At 40.7% G+C, this 17421-nt stretch overlaps 2 protein-coding genes across 3 annotated transcripts in view; one reads left to right on the top strand and one right to left on the bottom strand.

Moving 5' to 3' along the window:
• Positions 1-260: 260 nt before the first annotated feature.
• LOC121400066 (mth938 domain-containing protein-like) lies at positions 261-8074 on the top strand. The gene is made up of 4 exons (XM_041582711.1): positions 261-396; positions 2864-3004; positions 5961-6056; positions 7803-8074. The coding sequence occupies exons 2-4, from the start codon at positions 2879-2881 to the stop codon at positions 7941-7943; spliced, it is 363 nt and encodes a 120-aa protein (XP_041438645.1). The 5' UTR covers positions 261-396; positions 2864-2878; the 3' UTR covers positions 7944-8074.
• Positions 8075-9467: 1393 nt separating this feature from the next.
• ints4.L (integrator complex subunit 4 L homeolog) overlaps positions 9468-17421 on the bottom strand; it is a 28494-nt gene continuing 20540 nt past the window's right edge. For both annotated transcript variants that reach the window (XM_041581033.1, NM_001094000.1), the window contains 8 exon segments: positions 16477-16570; positions 16122-16199; positions 13983-14113; positions 13821-13880; positions 11999-12158; positions 10865-11008; positions 9899-10019; positions 9468-9815 (listed from right to left, as the gene is read on the bottom strand). In XM_041581033.1, coding sequence (XP_041436967.1) covers positions 9622-9815; positions 9899-10019; positions 10865-11008; positions 11999-12158; positions 13821-13880; positions 13983-14113; positions 16122-16199; positions 16477-16570 — 982 coding nt within the window. In that variant the 3' untranslated portion in view covers positions 9468-9621.

The raw sequence follows: 17421 nt of genomic DNA, 5'->3' as shown, positions 1-17421 counted from the left end.
AAGGCGCTGTATTTTTTTTTTCTTTAAAACTTTATTCACAGTTACAAATGTCACAATTAAATTTTAAACGATAACGCCGAAGCTTTGCGATAGCAACGTGAGAGATCATGTGGCCTCAGTCATCCCGCTTCCCACCCTCATCCGTTACCGCAATACTCAAATCAGAACCTGTGGAAATGTTTAAAGTCACATTTGTTCCCGCCTCCCGCTGTGCATGGCTGGGTGGAGGCGTGGCTACAAGTATATTGGCCAATAGCCAAGAAGGGGCGTCGTGGATGCGCCTGCCAGCCAATGGGAGTTGCGGGTGGTTGTGATAGATAAGGCTGCTGGTGGATCATTCTTGACGCAGTTGAGTAGTAGCTGTGGAACGGTGTAGCTGCTTGTCTGCGGTGATTGGTAATAACATTTGCTCACAAGGTTGAATACTTTGTGTCTGTGGCTTTGCTGTCTTCCTCTGCCGCTGTACTAAAGGCTGCCATGAGCTTTCTTTATTCTGTTCTGCCTGTAGAGCTGCTTGGTGCCAAAGTTCACCCTCCTTTCTGCCTCAGTGCTGCTGGTTATTTATAGAGTTGGCTCTGAGGGAGGAGCTTCACTTCATGTTGCCCAGCCCCTCATCATTGGCTACATTTTAGCTTCTTGCTTTGACTCTAGCAGTTTTATTTGCTTTCATGCAAGTGAGATAGTGGGGTACATTCAGGGCTGTAATTACAGAGGAAACATTTTGCTGTGGGGCCCAGTAATATCTACTTACACCACTGGTACAATTAGTTATATGATGTGACTGAATAACATCAGACTTATTGGACTCAAGTCTACAATTCCAGAACAATATCTGGCCTTATTTGGATTTGCAAGTTGGTGTTGTGCTGCTATTAAGCGTATGGGACCTGTTATCCAGAATGCTCGGGACCTGGGGTTTTTCTGCATAATGAATCTTTCTGTAATTTGGATCTTCATACCTTAAATCTACTAGAAAACCATGTAAACATTAAATAAACGCAATAGGCTGGTTTTGCTTCCAATAAGGATTAATTATGTTTTAGTTGGGATCAAGTGCAAGTTTCATTATTACAGAGAAAAAGGAAATCAATTTTAAAAATCTGGATTGTTTGATTATAATGGGAGACGCCCGTTCCGTAATTTGTAGCTTTAAGGTTCTCGTAAAACAGATCTCATGCCTGCACATAGTGGATTCCAGGTGCACACGCCCTAAGGGTACCTTTCGGCGTTTCGGGGAGATTTAGGCGACTAATCGCCTTGTCAATGCGGCAACCAATCTCCCCAAACGCCTTCCTGCACTCTGCGCTGACTAAAATTAAAAATCGCCAGCGCTAATCACACGCAGTGATTCGTTTTCCGAAGTCGCTTGAAGTTTCCACGTGTGGCAACTTAAGACGACTTTGGAAAACGAATCGCCGCGTGTGATTAGCGCCAGCGATTTCTCATTTTAGTCATCGCAGAGGGAGGGAAGGCGTTCAGGGGGATATTGGTTGCCGCATAGACGAGGCGACTAAATCTCCGACTAAAATCGGCGACTAAATCTCCCCGAAACGCCCAGTGTGACCTTACCCTTAGGGTGTGTGCACCTGGAACCCACTATGTACAGGCATGGGATCTGTTTTACGGAAACCTTAAAGCGGGTTCTGGGAGATTGGTCGCCACAAAGATGAGGCGATTAGTCACTAGGCGACTAAATCTCCCTGAAACGATCAGTGTGACTTTACCCTAAGGGTGAAGACACACACAGCTACTATTAGCAGCTACAAAATTCCCTGCCATAGACGACACTGATAATTAGTGTCTTAGCAAAGCTAATTATTGCTATTGTCTATTTTGTAGCTGTGACAATTACAGGGAGTCCTCGAGTTAATACACCCGACTTACATACAACTCATACTTACAAACGGAGGCTATTACAGTAATGTACTGTGGTTTGTTTGGCCTTTATTAGCATTTAGCTTTAATAAACCACCTGCCCCAATCCCCTCTGGTGTGTGTTGTCTACTGCGGAGCACAGAAAGGTAAAAATAAATACTATGTTTCGACAGACATCTGTCTAAGTTGCATTTAATATGTATATGTTTCAATTTACATGCAAATTCAATTAAACAAACCTACAGTCCCTATCTTGTACATAACCTGGGGACTGCCTGTAGCTGCTACTTTGTGTGTCTCCACCCTCAACCTTCAACTTGAGAAGGAATCAAAGGTCACAATATATTAAGATCCCGGCATCTTTACATGTTTTGTGCTTAAAGCAATACATCATAAGCAAGGGGGAATGCAGTATGATGCTTTTACAAAAAAAAAAAAATATATATAAATAATCTCATATATTGGATGGCACACCGCTTCCAAATTACACCCGGTTGCACGGTTTAGACGTTAATACATGTCCATGGAAAGAAACAAGCAAAACACAGGGTAAACTTCAAAAATCAATAAAGTGTATTAGAGAAAAGCGTATACGTCCACATATACAGGTTGCTAAATATACAACATAAGAACTTCCCCATAGGCTAACATTGACTTCGGTAGCTTTTAGGTGGCGAACTAGGGGGTCGAAGTTTTTTCTTAAAGAGACAGTACTTCGACTATCGAATAGTCGGACGATTTTTAGTTCGAATCGTTCGATTTGAAGGTCGAAGTAGCCCATTCGAAGGTCGAAGTAGCCAAAAAAAACATTCAAAATTCGATTTTTTTTTTTTCTTCTATTCCTTCACTCGAGCTAAGTAAATGGGCCCCTAAATATTGTATCTCAAAGTAAAATGGAGGTTCTGCTGTATATCCAAACCATTGTATGTGTTCATATACTTATAGGCTGCAAAGATCATCTGCAATTTCTGTTTGTTTTCTGGTGTAGGCTCTGCACAGAGTTATGGCTTCTCCAGAAATATCTCATATCTCATGGGGCAGCATGAAGGTTGGTGGGCAAGCTTATAAGGACTGCAAGGTTTGGCCAGGAGGCAGCAGGACATGGGACTGGAGAGAAACTGGAACAAATGTAAGTACAAGACACTTCTATTCCTAGACAATTTGCAATTAGTCTTCATTTTTATCACTTAGTTGGTGTTACATAATGGTGTTATCTGTTATCCACTATTTAACCTGTGTTATATAGACTTTTTTCAATTTCCACCATTGCTACACAGCAGCTTGTTTATATAACAATAGTAGTGTTTCTGAAGCAAACACACCAGTTTAACTAGTACTGGGCAGCACTGCATTCTATTTTTATTTTCATTGTGTTACTGTTCCTTTAATCTTTTGGCTCCTGCTTCTTTGTGTTCTTCAGAATTACCCAACTTTTATCTGTCCATGTGTACTCATCTCCTAAAGGCACAGTTGTGCGCTAATGAATGGAACCACTCAGAGCCACAGCATTTTGTATAAAATGATTCTTCTCCTCTGAGCCCATGCGCTTTTATAGAAGAAGTGTGTCTTTAATAATAGCTTTTCCACTGGTTGCTTTTATTTTTCTGTGCTCAAACAGTGTAAAATCTAAAAGCTGTACTGATGGGCTCCTGCAGACTGAAGTGAAGCACTTGTGCAGTAGAACACACTCCTTTGTTAATCTGCTGGAGAATTCTGGGCCACTCCAAAGGCTTTGAAGAGTATGCCACAGATCCGAGGCTTTGCAAAATGCAGCTCATGTCAAGACAAGTGAAATTAAAGGGCAGATTTATGAACATTCCTTCTGGGATGGTTTCCCAACAATTTGATTTTATTAAAGTTCTTAATGTTTCCAGGAAAAATTGTGCGTGCCGAAAAATCTCCAGCAATACTGCCCAAGACTAGTTTTTTACAGTTCGCCAGGCCCGGGCGGGGGGGGGGGGGGGGGTGATCCCCGCATCCCCGCATCCCCGCATCCCCAATAGTTGCACCACTGAGCCTCAAGGTTATTAAAGGAAAACTATACCCCCAAAATGAATAGTTAAACAACAGTTTATATCAAATTGAATGACATATCAAAGAATCTTACCAAACTGGAATATATATTTACATAAATATTGCCCTTTTACATCTCTTGCCTTGAACCACCATTTCTCTATCTGTGCTGCCTCAGAGATCACCTGACCAGAAATACTACAACACTAACTGTAACAGGAAGAAGTGAGGAAGCAAAAGGCAGAACTCTGTCTGTTAATTGGCTCATGTGACCTTACATGTGGTTTGTATGTGTGCACAGTGAATCTTACGATCTCAGGGGGCGGCCCTTATTTTTTAAAATGGCAATTTTCTATTTATGATTACCCAATGGCACATACTACTAGAAAAGTATATTATTATGATAATGGTTCATTTACATGAAGCAGGGTTTTACACATGAGCTGTTTTACTCAGTATCTTTTAATAGAGACCTACATTGTTTGGGGGGTATAGTTTTCCTTTAAAATGTAGACATACACTGGAATAATGGGGAGTAGCTTTAATAGGGATGGAAAAATTTTCTGTATAAATGCTCTCATTCCCTTATTTGCCATATGGAAGCAACCATGAGAGCAAGTGAGTAATTATGGAGGTTTCTGGATACGCTGCCTTCAGAATGGTTTTACTACTGTGAAGTCAGCCCTTTAGTATTGGATGAAGGCATTTGGATTACTCATTACTATGTGGCTGGTTTACAAATGTGATCTATGGATAAATCAGCAATTTCGACCCATGAAGTGGAAACTTTCCTGGCAGAATGGGCCCTAAGCTTTGAATGAGGAATGAGGTTCTCTCTACTATAAGCCATCTGGATGGTCTTTTTGATCCACCAAGCCAGAGAAGCTTTACGACCTTGGTTCTTTCCCATAAAGAGAGTTTCCTTAAAGGAGAAGGAAAGCTAGCGAGGCAGTTTATTGCCAATAGATTAGGCACAACAGTGCAAGCTAGAATGCTATATTTATTCTGTAGAATGCTTTACCATACCTGAGTAAACAGCTTTAGAAGCTCTCTCTTTATTTAGGATAGCAGCTACCATATTAGCTTGGTGTGACATCTCTTCCTGATTGAGTCTTTCCCTGCTCACTCATAGCTCTGGGCTCAGATTACAGCAGGAAGGGAGGGAGAGAGGAGCAAACTGAGCATGCTCAAGCCCTGCCCTGGAGGTTTAAGATGAAAACAGGAAGTCTGATACAGAAGCCCATGAGTACACAATAGAAGGAAAGAAATGTGGTGTTTCTTTTGACAGAGGACTCAAAGCAGCATTACTTTGAGGGTTTACTGGTGTATTTATATAGACCTTTCTGATAAAGCTTACTTAGTTTTAACCTTTCCTTCTCCTTTAAGTTTGCAGTGTGACTTAAGTAGGTTTAAAGAGATACTAACACCAGAAATTAACCTCTTTTTTACATCATAATATTGCCTTTGAAAGCTAATTATAACTTTGCCATAAAGTATTTGCAGGATACTTTTAATTACCTGTCTAATGCCCCATGTTCCTGTATGAGGGGGCGGCCTTATTTGTGTAGCTGGAGTCCTTTAGCATTGAGAAACTTTAACTGACAGGCTGAGACTGTCTCCAAATCAGTCTTGTTATATTGGTACTTAATTATGCAAATATGATGATTGATTTCTCTAGGCTTGCTTCTGTCTTAGGGCTCTTACTCACTGGCGTTCTGACCTGCGCTCCCCTGCGTTCCGTTTTTTGGCGTGCAGCCGCAGGGGAGCGCAGGAATAGACGCATGTCATTATTTCAAATGGGGCTGTACTCACTCAGGCGCGTGTAGGCGCCGAACGCAGGAAAAATGCAGCATGTTGCGTCTCAACCTGCGTTCGGCACCTACACGCGCCTGAGTGAGTACAGCCCCATTTGAAATAATGACATGCGTCTATTCCTGCGCTCCCCTGCGGCTGAACGCCAAAAAACGGAACGCAGGGGAGCGCAGGTCAGAACGCCAGTGAGTAAGAGCCCTTAGGGACCAGGAACAAAATTCCTTAAAAAAAATTAATCTTTTTGTTTTGCCACATGCCAGCATCATCCTGGTGTCCAGCCGGCTGACTTAGAGGAAGTGGTGAAGAAAGGAGTGAAGACTCTTGTTATAGGGCGGGGAATGACCGAGTCCTTACAGGTAAACCTGAAACCTGAGATTAGCCCTGGTGGATTAATGATTAGTTGAGTCATTAAAGGGGTGGTTCACCTTTACCTTTTTTTTTAAGGAGAACTAAAGTTTAACAAAAGAAGTAGCTAGAAATGTTGTACATTATGTTTTTTGCTTCTGTACCAGCCCAAGGCAACCACCGCCCTTTAGTAGTAAAGATCTGTGTCTCCAAATATGCCCCAGTAGCTCCCTATCTTGTTTTCTGCTGATTCACTGCACATGCTCTGTGCTGCTGTCACTTACTGAGCTTAGGGACCCACTCACAATATACAGTACACATAGAATAGAAATGTCACAATATCAGGCTGATTAGTAATTAATACAGATAATTACTACATGGCAGCACAGAAACCAGTGCAATTAGCATCAGAATTTAATAATCAGCAAACCTGTAGCATCAGCTTATATTACAGGGGAAGCTCATTTTCTGCTGGATAATTAGTGACGACCCCTAAGCTTAGCTTCTCAACAGCCAATCAGAGCCCACTGAGCATGTGAGTGTCACAGACACTTTCCAAGATGGTGACCCCCTGTGACAAGTTTGAAGTCCTGGATCATTGCTGCTATTGACAAGCTGAAACTTTAGCCTCGTGCAATAAGTTCACTATATAAAATATGGCATTTTGGGCACATTCATTTTTAGGCTTTAGTTCTGCTTTAAAGGGTCCTTATGTTATATTTTAGTATGTTCTAGAAAGGCTAATTCTAAGCAACTTTTTAACTGGTCTCTATTTCTTCTTTCCAGCTTTCAAATGGGGGCAACAGCCAAAAAATTAATTGCGTTTGAGTCTTTTTTTTTTTATTAATAATAATGTGGTTTATGTTGGTGCCAAAAAAATCTATATAGGTACTACTACAAAACTAATTAGTGATTCATAATCAAATATTAATGAAGTTAATCATGGGGAATATACTCACAGTTCACCCCAGTCCTAGGGTGTAAGTCCAAGTCAACATTTCAAAAGAGAAAAATGTGTGTGTCCCCCAAAATAATGAATCAATCAATTAAAAAAATTAAAAATTAGGACATCAGAGCAAGACCTAATGCGTTTCATGCCTGCTGGGGCACTTACTCATAGGTTGAATGGCACATCCCGGTACACAGGTTATAAAGGGGCTTATTATTTATCTTTCTATATAGGCCTCTCTTATTCATATTCAAGTCTCTTATTCAAATCAATGCATGGTTACTAGGATACTTTGGACCCTAGCAACCAGATTGTTGAAATTGCAAACTGGAGAGCTGCTGAATAAAAAGCTCCCTACATCATACTGAAAATTAACTGAAAGGTGACCAACCCCTTTAATACAGAATGTTGGTTAAGTAGGTATGGCCAGTAATAAGTTGCTTCGGATTTGCCTTTGCTTAGTTAGTTCTGCCATGTGATGCAGTCAAATAGAATTGTAGGTAATTGGGAGGAGCCGCTTATATCGTGTGATCTTCATATTTAGACGTCTTGTTCCTTCACTAATTGTTTTATAAAACATTGAAAACAAAAAAATGTTCCCATACAGTAATAGAAGGATCATGGGGGAAGAAGCATTTCAATCACAACCTCTATTTGCTAAACTTCATGGTGTTCATTTACTCGTAAAGACAAAAGCGGAGCTTTATAAATATGCCATATATTTAGTGTTTTGTCATGTATAAATTTTAAGCATTGCCAAAATGATAGCCCTTATTTCAGTGTTGTTATCCCTGCTACACTTTCTCAGGTACCTGCCGCTACCCTGGAATATATCAAAACACAAGGCGTCGTTGCCCTGGTCTTCCAAACAGAGAAGGCGGTGAAGGAGTATAACTCTTTGGCTTCACAAGGTGCCAGAGTTGGGGGAGTCTTTCATTCAACCTGTTGATCCAAATATCCCGGGAGCAGAGGATGCTGGGTACAGAAAGGCCTTGTCTATGGCAATGATGTCTGAATTTATATCTGTTGCACAGAGACAATGCCGGACTGTGATATTAAAAACATCACTTGAGTCTCAAATAGTAGCCATGATTCTGTTGTGGTGTTATAATAGTGTGAAGCTCACTTACCTAACCTGCTGATACCCACACCCATTTCTTCTTGGTTTATTCAGGCCTTGCTGGGTGCAAGGAAAAAAATACTTTTGAAATTCTTTTGACAGAGGACTCAAAGCAGCATTAATTTGAGGGTTCTGGCCATAGACTCAAAGATCCACTCGTTTGGCGACCACCAATCTTTCCCCTATATGGCACTAACGGCATGGCTATATCGGGGGTAATTCGAACGTTCGGCCGTATGGTCGAACAATCGAATTACGAAACGCCAAGGGGCTCTGATGGGTCGATCGGGTAAAAAAAAAAATCAAACCTTCCCGATCGATATCATGGCCAGATCGGGAAGACCTGTCGGAAGCCCCCATACACGGGCAGATAAGCTGTCAAATTGGTCTAAACGACTGATATCGGCAGCTTTATCTGCCCGTGTATGGCCAGACTTACTGGTGTATTTATATCGACTTTTCTGACAACGCTTACTTAGTTTTAGCCTTTCCTTCTCCTTTAATGCATTGACCTGTTCAGTTGTGAGAGCTCAGTGCAACTAAATGTCTCTGAGAGAGAACTCACCACAATGGGAAGTGGATCGGCACAAGCCTTTGCAAACTGGGAGCAAAAAGAGGTGCAAAGCATGTACAGTATTTGGGGGCAAAATGATATGGGGGTAGGGGAGAACCTCTTGATATCTGGAAGATGCTTTGTATGCTAGTAGGTCCTCTGATCATTCTCATTTCTTTATTTTATATCCTTTCATGATCCATCTATCCCTACACATTGTCTAACGGAGTTCCAGGTATAAGCTCAGGGGATTTCCTTGGACTAATGATATAGACAGCCTCTCTCTGAAAAACTCAACTTTTCCTTTCCACGTTTTCCCTATCAAAGTATTCTTAGCGAATACACATGCCAAGCACCTCTGTTTTAGGAGTGGTTTTCCCAAGCACACAAACTATTGTGATCACTTATTATTATATTCTGTAATGATATAGACCAGGGGGCCCCAACCTTTTTTTTTTTTACCTGTGAGCCACATTCAAAAATAAAAAGAGTTGGGGAGCAACACAGGCATGCAAAAAGTTCCTGGGGATGTCATATAAGGGCTGTGATTGGCTATTTGGTAGCCCCTATGTGGACTGGCAGGCTACAGAAGGCTCTATTTGGCAGTACATCTGGTTTTTATTCAACCAAAAGTTGATTCCAAGCCTGGAATTCAAAAATAAGCTCCTGCTTTGAGGCCACTGGGAGCAACATCCAAGGGACTGGTGAGTAACAGGTTGCTCGTGAGCTACTGGTTGGGGATCACTGATGTAGATGATAGTGATAAAGATTGTTGAGAGAAAAAAGAATGCACGGCAGCATTTACAGAAGGCGGGAAAACATTTATACACAACTTGAAAAATACATTTATGAGAAAACACGAAGGGGAGTAGATTGCAATGTGTGTGGAACAGCCAGGGAAATGAAGGGCCTGGGAAACAATGTCAGAGCTGCTATTAGCAAACATGGCCGCTGTCACCGCCTGGCAGGTTTGGGCATGAGGAAGACTTTGACAGGTTTGCTGAAGGGAATGGTTCCCTCTGTGCTGCTCTCAGTGGAAGGTACAGTCTCTGTACTCTCCCCCCATGTTGAATTAGATGCTCTGCTCATCACTTTGCTTCTGCTTGAGCTGTAGGCAAGTAAAAGCCTCACTTCAATCTGGCAGGGCTCTAAGAGAAAGTAAAGACATGTTCTTTGTGTTGTGACGCTCAGTAACAACTTGCACAGATTTAACACTTCATCACATATTTACCTGTCCAGGCAGTGTGTGAAAGATAGACTTGCGTTATGAGTCTGTGCCTCCCCGGACCTGGATTCCGGAAATCTGCTGGCTTGGGATGGATAATTTGGACCTGCCCGTCCGGATATACAACCTGATAAAGAAAATGAAATATATCTATAGAAACCCATACCATTCTAATACAGAGAGAGAGTTGAAAGCTGGGCACAGGAGCTTGCTACCTTGGATCTTGTTAGGGCATTTTTTAGAGTGTCAGTGACACTGCACATGCTCAGTATTGTCCAGGTTGCTGCTGAAAAGCACAGCTTAGGGGGTCAATGGAAATTATCAAGGAGCATGTGAGGTTGGATCTGTCATTGAAGCTGGTTCTACATACAGAATGCACTGGTTTCTGAGCTCCCATGTAATATGAGAATGAATAACTAACTAGCCCTGCAACATGGTTTTTATTTACCTTATATTATGTATATTGTGAGTGGGTCCCTAAGCTCAGTAAGTGAAAGCAGCACAGAGCATGTGCAGTGAATCCGCAGAAAAGAAGATGGGGAGCTACTTTGGAGACACAGATACTACTATAGTATATACAAACAAGCTGCTGTGTAGCCATGGGGGCAGCCATTCAAGCACAAGATACACAGTAGATAACAGATAAGTACTACTATAGTTTATATAAACAAGCTGCTGTGTAGCCATGGGGGCAGCCATTCAAGCACAGGATACACAATAGATAACAGATAAGTACTACTATAGTTTATATAAACAAGCTGCTGTGTAGCCATGGGGACAGCCATTCAAGCACAGGATACACAGTAGATAACAGATAAGTACTACTATAGTTTATATAAACAAGCTGCTGTGTAGCCATGGGGGCAGCCATTCAAGCACAGGATACACAGTAGATAACAGATAAGTACTACTATAGTTTATATAAACAAGCTGCTGTGTAGCTGGAGGTAAGTAGTCCCTATATAATTGTACCTGCACTTTCACTGTGCTCTGCGGCTCCTGGACATGTTCTAATGTGGCGTCGACATCAAGAGCCACAACTAGTCCAGAGGTAAAGCGAATTGGATTGTCCGACTCTTCTGCAGGTTCTATAATATGTGATGATGCTCTGTGAATCTGAAGAAGGTTTAAACATAATGAAATGGAATGTAATGTGTAGGGATGCACCGAATCCGATTTGGCCGAACCCACAAATCCTTCATGAAAGATTTGGCTAAATACCGAATCCTAATTTGCATATGCAAATTAGGGGTGGGAAGGGGAAACCATTTTTTACTTCCATGTTTTGTGACAAAATTTGCATATGCAAATTCGGATTTGGTTCGGCCGGGCAGAAGGATTCGGCCGAATCCTGCTGAAAAAGGCAGAATCCCGAACCGAATCCTGGATTCGGTGCATCCCTAGTAATGCGATTTGTAGCAGCCTCTTGCATATTATTTACAGTGTTCTTATAAAGGCAAGCTCCTATCTAATAACCATTGTAAATAGCAGTCCTAACCTGTTTTATGGCTGAGATTCTAGCTATCTGTATAACAGAGCATTCTGTCCCAGTGGCTGCACAGATCCTATCTGATCCCCATTGTAAGCAGCAGTCCTGTCCTGCTTTATGGCAGCTGAGATTTTAGCTATCTGTATAACAGAGCATTCTGTCCCAGTGACTGCATAGATCCTATCTGATCCCCATTGTAAGCAGCAGTCCTGTCTTGCTTTATGGCAGCTGAGATTCTAGCTATCTGTATAACAGAACATTCTGTCCCAGTGGCTGCACAGATCCTATCTGATCCCCATTGTAAGCAGCAGTCCTGTCTTGCTTTATGGCAGCTGAGATTCTAGCTATTTGTATAACAGAACATTCTGTCCCAGTGGCTGCACTGATACTATCTGATCCCCATTGTAAGCAGCAGTCCTGTCCTGCTTTATGGCAACTGAGATTCTAGCTATCTGTATAACAGAGCATTCTGTCCCAGTGGCTGCACAGATCCTACCTGATCCCCATTGGAAGCAGCAGTCCTGTCCTGCTTTATGGCAGCTGAGATTCTAGCTATCAAATAGCAGTCAGAAAAATGCCTCCTCAGTTACTAACAAATTTGATAAATAAACCAGTACCTGCTCTGGGAGAGTCAGACGCAGGAAGGTGCACTGGCGCAGAGTTGTCTGTAGGATTTTAACCATTTCTAATGGTTTGGAGTTCACCAATCGGGGTACAAGGTCTAGAAGTTTGTCTACAAAGCTGTCCTGCATGTGCGGAAGCTCAGAGATGAAACATCTGTTCAAACAGAAAAGGCATTGCAAATACAAAGGATTGGTACAGCTATTTGGACTTACAAAGCTTCCCTTGTAATGAAATGATATATACAATGGTAAATCACAGGAGAGAAGGATTAGATAATGGAATGTGGTCTATAGAGGAGCCCTGCCACCCAACCTCATGTTGCCAACATTCTAATATTATTTTTTAAGGAAATCCAGTGCATAAACTCTCTCTAATATAACATTCTATAAGGTATAGGAAGGTAAAGGGATGCACCAAATACCTAAGCTTCCACAAAGTCCTGAAGAACATGAATAAAGTCACGTGTAAAGTAACATGTTTTTAAAGAGGTTGTTCACCTTTAAATTAACTTGGATTATGATGTAGAGAAGGATATTCTGAGACAATTTGCAATTGGCTTGCATTTTTTTATTATTTGTGGTTTTTGAGTTATTTAGCTTTTTATTCAGCAGCTCTCCAGTTTGTAATTTCTACAGTCAGGTTGTTAGGATCGAAATTCCCCTAGCAACCATGCACTGATTTGAATAAGAGACTGGAATATGAATAGGCGAACAGAACAGAAAAAGGAGTAATAAACAGTAGTAGTAATAATAAGGGGCAGATTTATGAAAAATTTTAATTTTCTATTTTTTTTATCTTAAAACTGAAAAATTTAACTAGGGAATTATCCGAACTTGATGCAAGTTTTTTTTTAAAAAAAAAATCCAATTTGATTTTCGAGTCCGGGCCTTTAAGAATTTGAATTTGACTATTCGCCTATTCGCCACCTAAAACCTGCCGAATTCCTGTATAAGTCAATGGGAGACATCCAGTGGCCAATTTGAAGATGTTGCAGCCTTCCTGACATTCAAGTTTTTTTCGGAGAAAAAACTCGAATCGAGTTCAGTCGAACCGAATTCGCTTAGAGTTTTACATATTACATTTTTTAAATAAATGCTCGAATATTTGAATTTCGAGTAAATATCAAAATCATGAAAGTTAAAAAAAAACACCTCACATGAATTAGAAATTCGACCCTTAAATGTGCCCCTAAATGTGTTGCTTTGCAGAGCATTTGTTTTTAGATGGGGTCAGTGACCCCCATTTGAAAGCTGGGAAGAAGAAGAAGGCAAATAATTCAAAAATAGGTTTAAATAAAAAAGCATTCAGTGTCGAGTGCAATGAAGTTTAAGGGGTTGACCTACCCAGAAAAAAGGGGGGTCTAGGTGCTCAAGCCCCAGAACTTCAGCTCAGGGAGAAAAAAATTGCAAAAAAGATGATAAGGGCTGCCACATATCAGATCACACTCCCTGAGTTTGATGTAGTTAAAAAAGTATTTTTTTATTAAGCAAAAGACATTACAAAGCCTTACTCGTTTCGTGGCTTAGGGGCACCCAGTCATAGGCTGTGACTGGGTGTCCCTAAGGCACGAAACACATAAGGCTTTGTAATGAGTGTGATCTGGTATTTACCAGCCCTTAATCATCTTTTTTTGAAAATAATTCAAAAACTATAAATAATAATGACAAACTGAAAAGTTGCTTACAATTATCAACTACTAAAAGTTAACATGAAAGTGAACCACCCCTTTAAGAATAGAGCAGTGGAATATGCTAAAGGCTGGGGCCATACCCAAGTCACAATTCAGGGACGAGAGTCTCCTAAAGGTCCACTCACCTCTGGAAAAAGTCCACCTCCTGCAAAAACTCTTCACACATCCCAAAAAGTGGCTCAGCTCTGGAAGTGATAAATACAGAGAGTGGGAATATAACAAAATAATTGTCCTTATTATAAAGTAAAAATAAATAGTCACTACAGGATAAAGCTCAGCTAACTTACCCTTTAGTGGTCCGAGCCGTGACCAAGAGCTGCAGGGCTTTGGCTTGTAACCTCATGTGATGTATTATTGCCACTTGCCTGGTTTCAAGCCCACTGTACATAAACTCCATCTTGTAGGTTTCTTCTAAGATCTAAAATGAAATAAAGGTTAGAAAACAGAGAATGGACATAGGATATTGTCACGGTCTATAACAGGATGTAAACCCAAAATTTGGCAATTGATCATGGATCTAAAAAAATATATCTATACGTACCCTCTACTAGTATAGGAATAAGCAGAGGATAAAGTAATAGGATTTAGGCCAACGTGACATCTTCCATTGCACTTAAAGGAGAACTAAACCCTAAAAATAAATATATCTAAAAATGCCATGTTTTATATTCTGACTTTATTGCACCAGTCCAAAGTTTGAGCTTGTCAATAGCAGCAATGATCCAGGACTTCAAACTTGTCACAGGGGGTCTCCATCTTGGAAAGTGTCTGTGACACTCACATGCTCAGTGGGCTCTGATTGGCTGTTGAGAAGCTAAGCTTAGGGCTTGTCACTAATTATCCAGCAGAAAATGAGCTTCCCCTGTAATATAAGCTGATGCTACAGGTTTGCTGATTATTAAATTCTGATGCTAATTGCACTGGTTTCTGTGCTGCCATGTAGTAATTATCTGTATTAATTACTAATCAGCCTTATATTGTGACATTTCTATTCTATGTGTACTGTATATTGTGAGTGGGTCCCTAAGCTCAGTAAGTGACAGCAGCACAGAGCATGTGCAGTGAATCAGCAGAAAAGAAGATGGGGAGCTACTGGGGCATCTTTGGAGACACAGATCTTTACTGCTAAAGGGCTGTGGTTGCCTTGGGCTGGTACAGAAGCACAAAACATATTTTACAGCATTTCTGGCTACTGCTTTAGTTAAGTTTTAGTTCTCCTTTAAAGGCTTTGTTCGCCTTTAAATTACATTTTAGTATGATGCAGAGAGTGATATTCTGAGATAATTGGTTTTTATTATTTGTGGTTTTTGAGTTATTTAGCTTTCTATTCAGCAGCTCTCCAGTTTGCAGTTTCAGAAGTCTGGTAGCTAGCGTCCAAATTCCCATAGTAACCATGTATTGATTTGAATAAGAGACTGGAATATGAATAGGAGAGGCCTGAATAGAAAGAGGAGTAATACAAAGTATTAATAACAATAAATGTGTAGCCTTACAGAGCACTTGTTTTATAGATGGGGTCAGTGACCCCCATTTGAAATCTGGAATGAGTCAGAAGAAAAAGGCAAAGAATTAAAAAAAAAAAAACCTAGAAAAAATAAATACCAATTGAAAATGTGCTTAGTATTAGCCATTCTATAACATACTAAAAGTTAACCACCCATTTTAAGCAGAGCTTCCCAAACTGCAGGGGGTTTCAAGAAGTGACGGGGGCTCAGCCTGGCCTAGTTATGGTGAGAAATGGGGAGATGTAAATTTTCTCACCTAGATACACCTAAATCCAAGCCAAGTCTGGATATTGCAGGAAATATGGTGGAATGACTAATAAATGAATGTATCCTTGTTATGAGCTGGGGGGGAAGGGGGTAACCAAAGGTTGGTCCTCCAATGAGGGCTCGACCCTATAACCACAGTCTTAAAGAAAAAGGAACGAAGTAAGCTTTATTAGAAAGGTCTATATAAATACACCAGTAAACCCTCAAAGTAATGCTGCTCTGAGTCCTCTGTCAAAAGAAACACCACATTTCTTTCCTTCTATTGTGTACTCATGGGCTTCTGTATCAGACTTCCTGTTTTCAGCTTAAACTTCCTTGCCCCGGGCGTGAGCATGCTCAGTTTGTTCCTCTCTCCCTTCTCTGCTGTAATCTGAGCCAAGAGCTATAAATGAGCAGGGAGAGACTCATGCAGGAAGTGATGTCACACCAAGCTAATACAGCAGCTGCTACTCTAAACAAACAGAGCTTCTAGAGCTTTTTACTCAGGTATGGTAAAACATTGTCCAGAATAAATATAGCATTCAAGCTTTCACTATTGCAGCTAATCTATTGGCAATAAAATGCCTCCGTAGCTTTCCTTCTCCTTTAAAGTGACACTACCTCAGAAAAGAAGTTTCTAGTAACTTACATAGTAAATTCGGTTGAAAAACGTACCTGCTTGACAGCATTGGTTGTCAGGGAATTCTTTAGAAACAGAGGAGCAGCCAGACTCCATAGCTTCTCATTCAAGGCCTGGAAACATCAAAAGCAACAGTAAAGAATAAAGTGTTTCCTGCCAGAGGCACGTCAACAAGGGTCGTGGAATCTCAGGTGGTCAATACAAAGCACTTTGGGTGTTACTGTTAAATGAGTTCTTATTACTAAAGAAAATCAATTATATTTATCTGACTTATTTGGGCAGTACCTACAGTATAACACTCAGCATAGCTGCCCGAGGGCCTGCGAGAAGCATGAGAACTTTACATTATCTAGTCAAACACTGGGGCCAATCAAAGTCACCCAATCCAACCTTGGTTAGCAGTAAGTGGCAGCGCAGATACGTTGCAGAGAAATCCGCCATTCCCGCAAGGTCAGACTGAAGCTCTCCAATCCTCTGCAGGTCACTGGGGAAGAAAAGCAAATAAGAAATCAGCAGAAATGTCACAATCCCAAGCCCTTTCGGCCGAATACCAAACTGAATCTTAATTTGCATCGTGGGAAGGGGGAAATATTTTTTACATCCTTGTTTTGTGACAAAAAGTCACGCAATTTCCCTCCCCGTCCCTAATTTGCTTATGCAAATTCGGGTTCGGCCGGGCAGAAGGATTCGCCCAAATCCTGCTAAAAAAGGACGAATCCTGGATTCAGTGCATCCCTTTTTTCTGTCTACACAAAAAATCACCAATGCTTTAGTCCATATTGCATGAAAAATGATCTGCCTGTTCTTTTAATTAAAGGATAAGTAACCTTAAAAATAAGTGAATGTAAAATTGATAAGGAGGTTATTCTAAGCACTTTTGTAATTTACATTCATTACTTATTTTGTTTTTATTCACATGTGCTGTTAATATAAATGAATTGTGTTACAACAGCGCCACCTGCTGGTCAGTTTCCCAACAGTCTGACCACCAAGTAGTCAAGGAAGTTGTCAGGAGAAAGAAAGAGGCTGCTCTGATGTTTTTTGCTTGGAAAAAAAAATAGAAACCTTTCTCACATCTTTCCTAGGCAGAAGAACATCAGAGCAGCCTCTTTCTTTCTCCTGACAACTTCCTTGACTACTTGGTGGTCAGACTGGTGGGAAAATGACCAGCAGGTGGAGCTGTTGTAGCAAAATTCATTCATATTAACAGTACATGTATCCCTTAATATCTTGGAATTTAAAAAATAAATAAATAATGAATGTACATTTTAGTAGTACTTAGAATAGCACCCTCATCAATTTTACATTCACTTATTTTAAGGTTTACTTATCCTT

Source organism: Xenopus laevis, chromosome 2L (genome assembly GCF_017654675.1).
Source record: "Xenopus laevis strain J_2021 chromosome 2L, Xenopus_laevis_v10.1, whole genome shotgun sequence".
Taxonomy (NCBI): domain Eukaryota; kingdom Metazoa; phylum Chordata; class Amphibia; order Anura; family Pipidae; genus Xenopus; species Xenopus laevis.
Note: the sequence above shows the minus strand (reverse complement) of the source record. Positions and strands in the feature narration are given on the sequence as shown.

Coding starts and splice junctions, on each gene's coding strand:
- LOC121400066 (XM_041582711.1), top strand. CDS start 2,879: ATGGCTTCTCCAGAAATATCTCATATCTCATGGGGCAGCATGAAGGTT. Junction 3,005..5,960: donor GGAGAGAAACTGGAACAAAT/GTAAGTACAAGA, acceptor GCCACATGCCAG/CATCATCCTGGTGTCCAGCC. Junction 6,057..7,802: donor GAATGACCGAGTCCTTACAG/GTAAACCTGAAA, acceptor ACACTTTCTCAG/GTACCTGCCGCTACCCTGGA.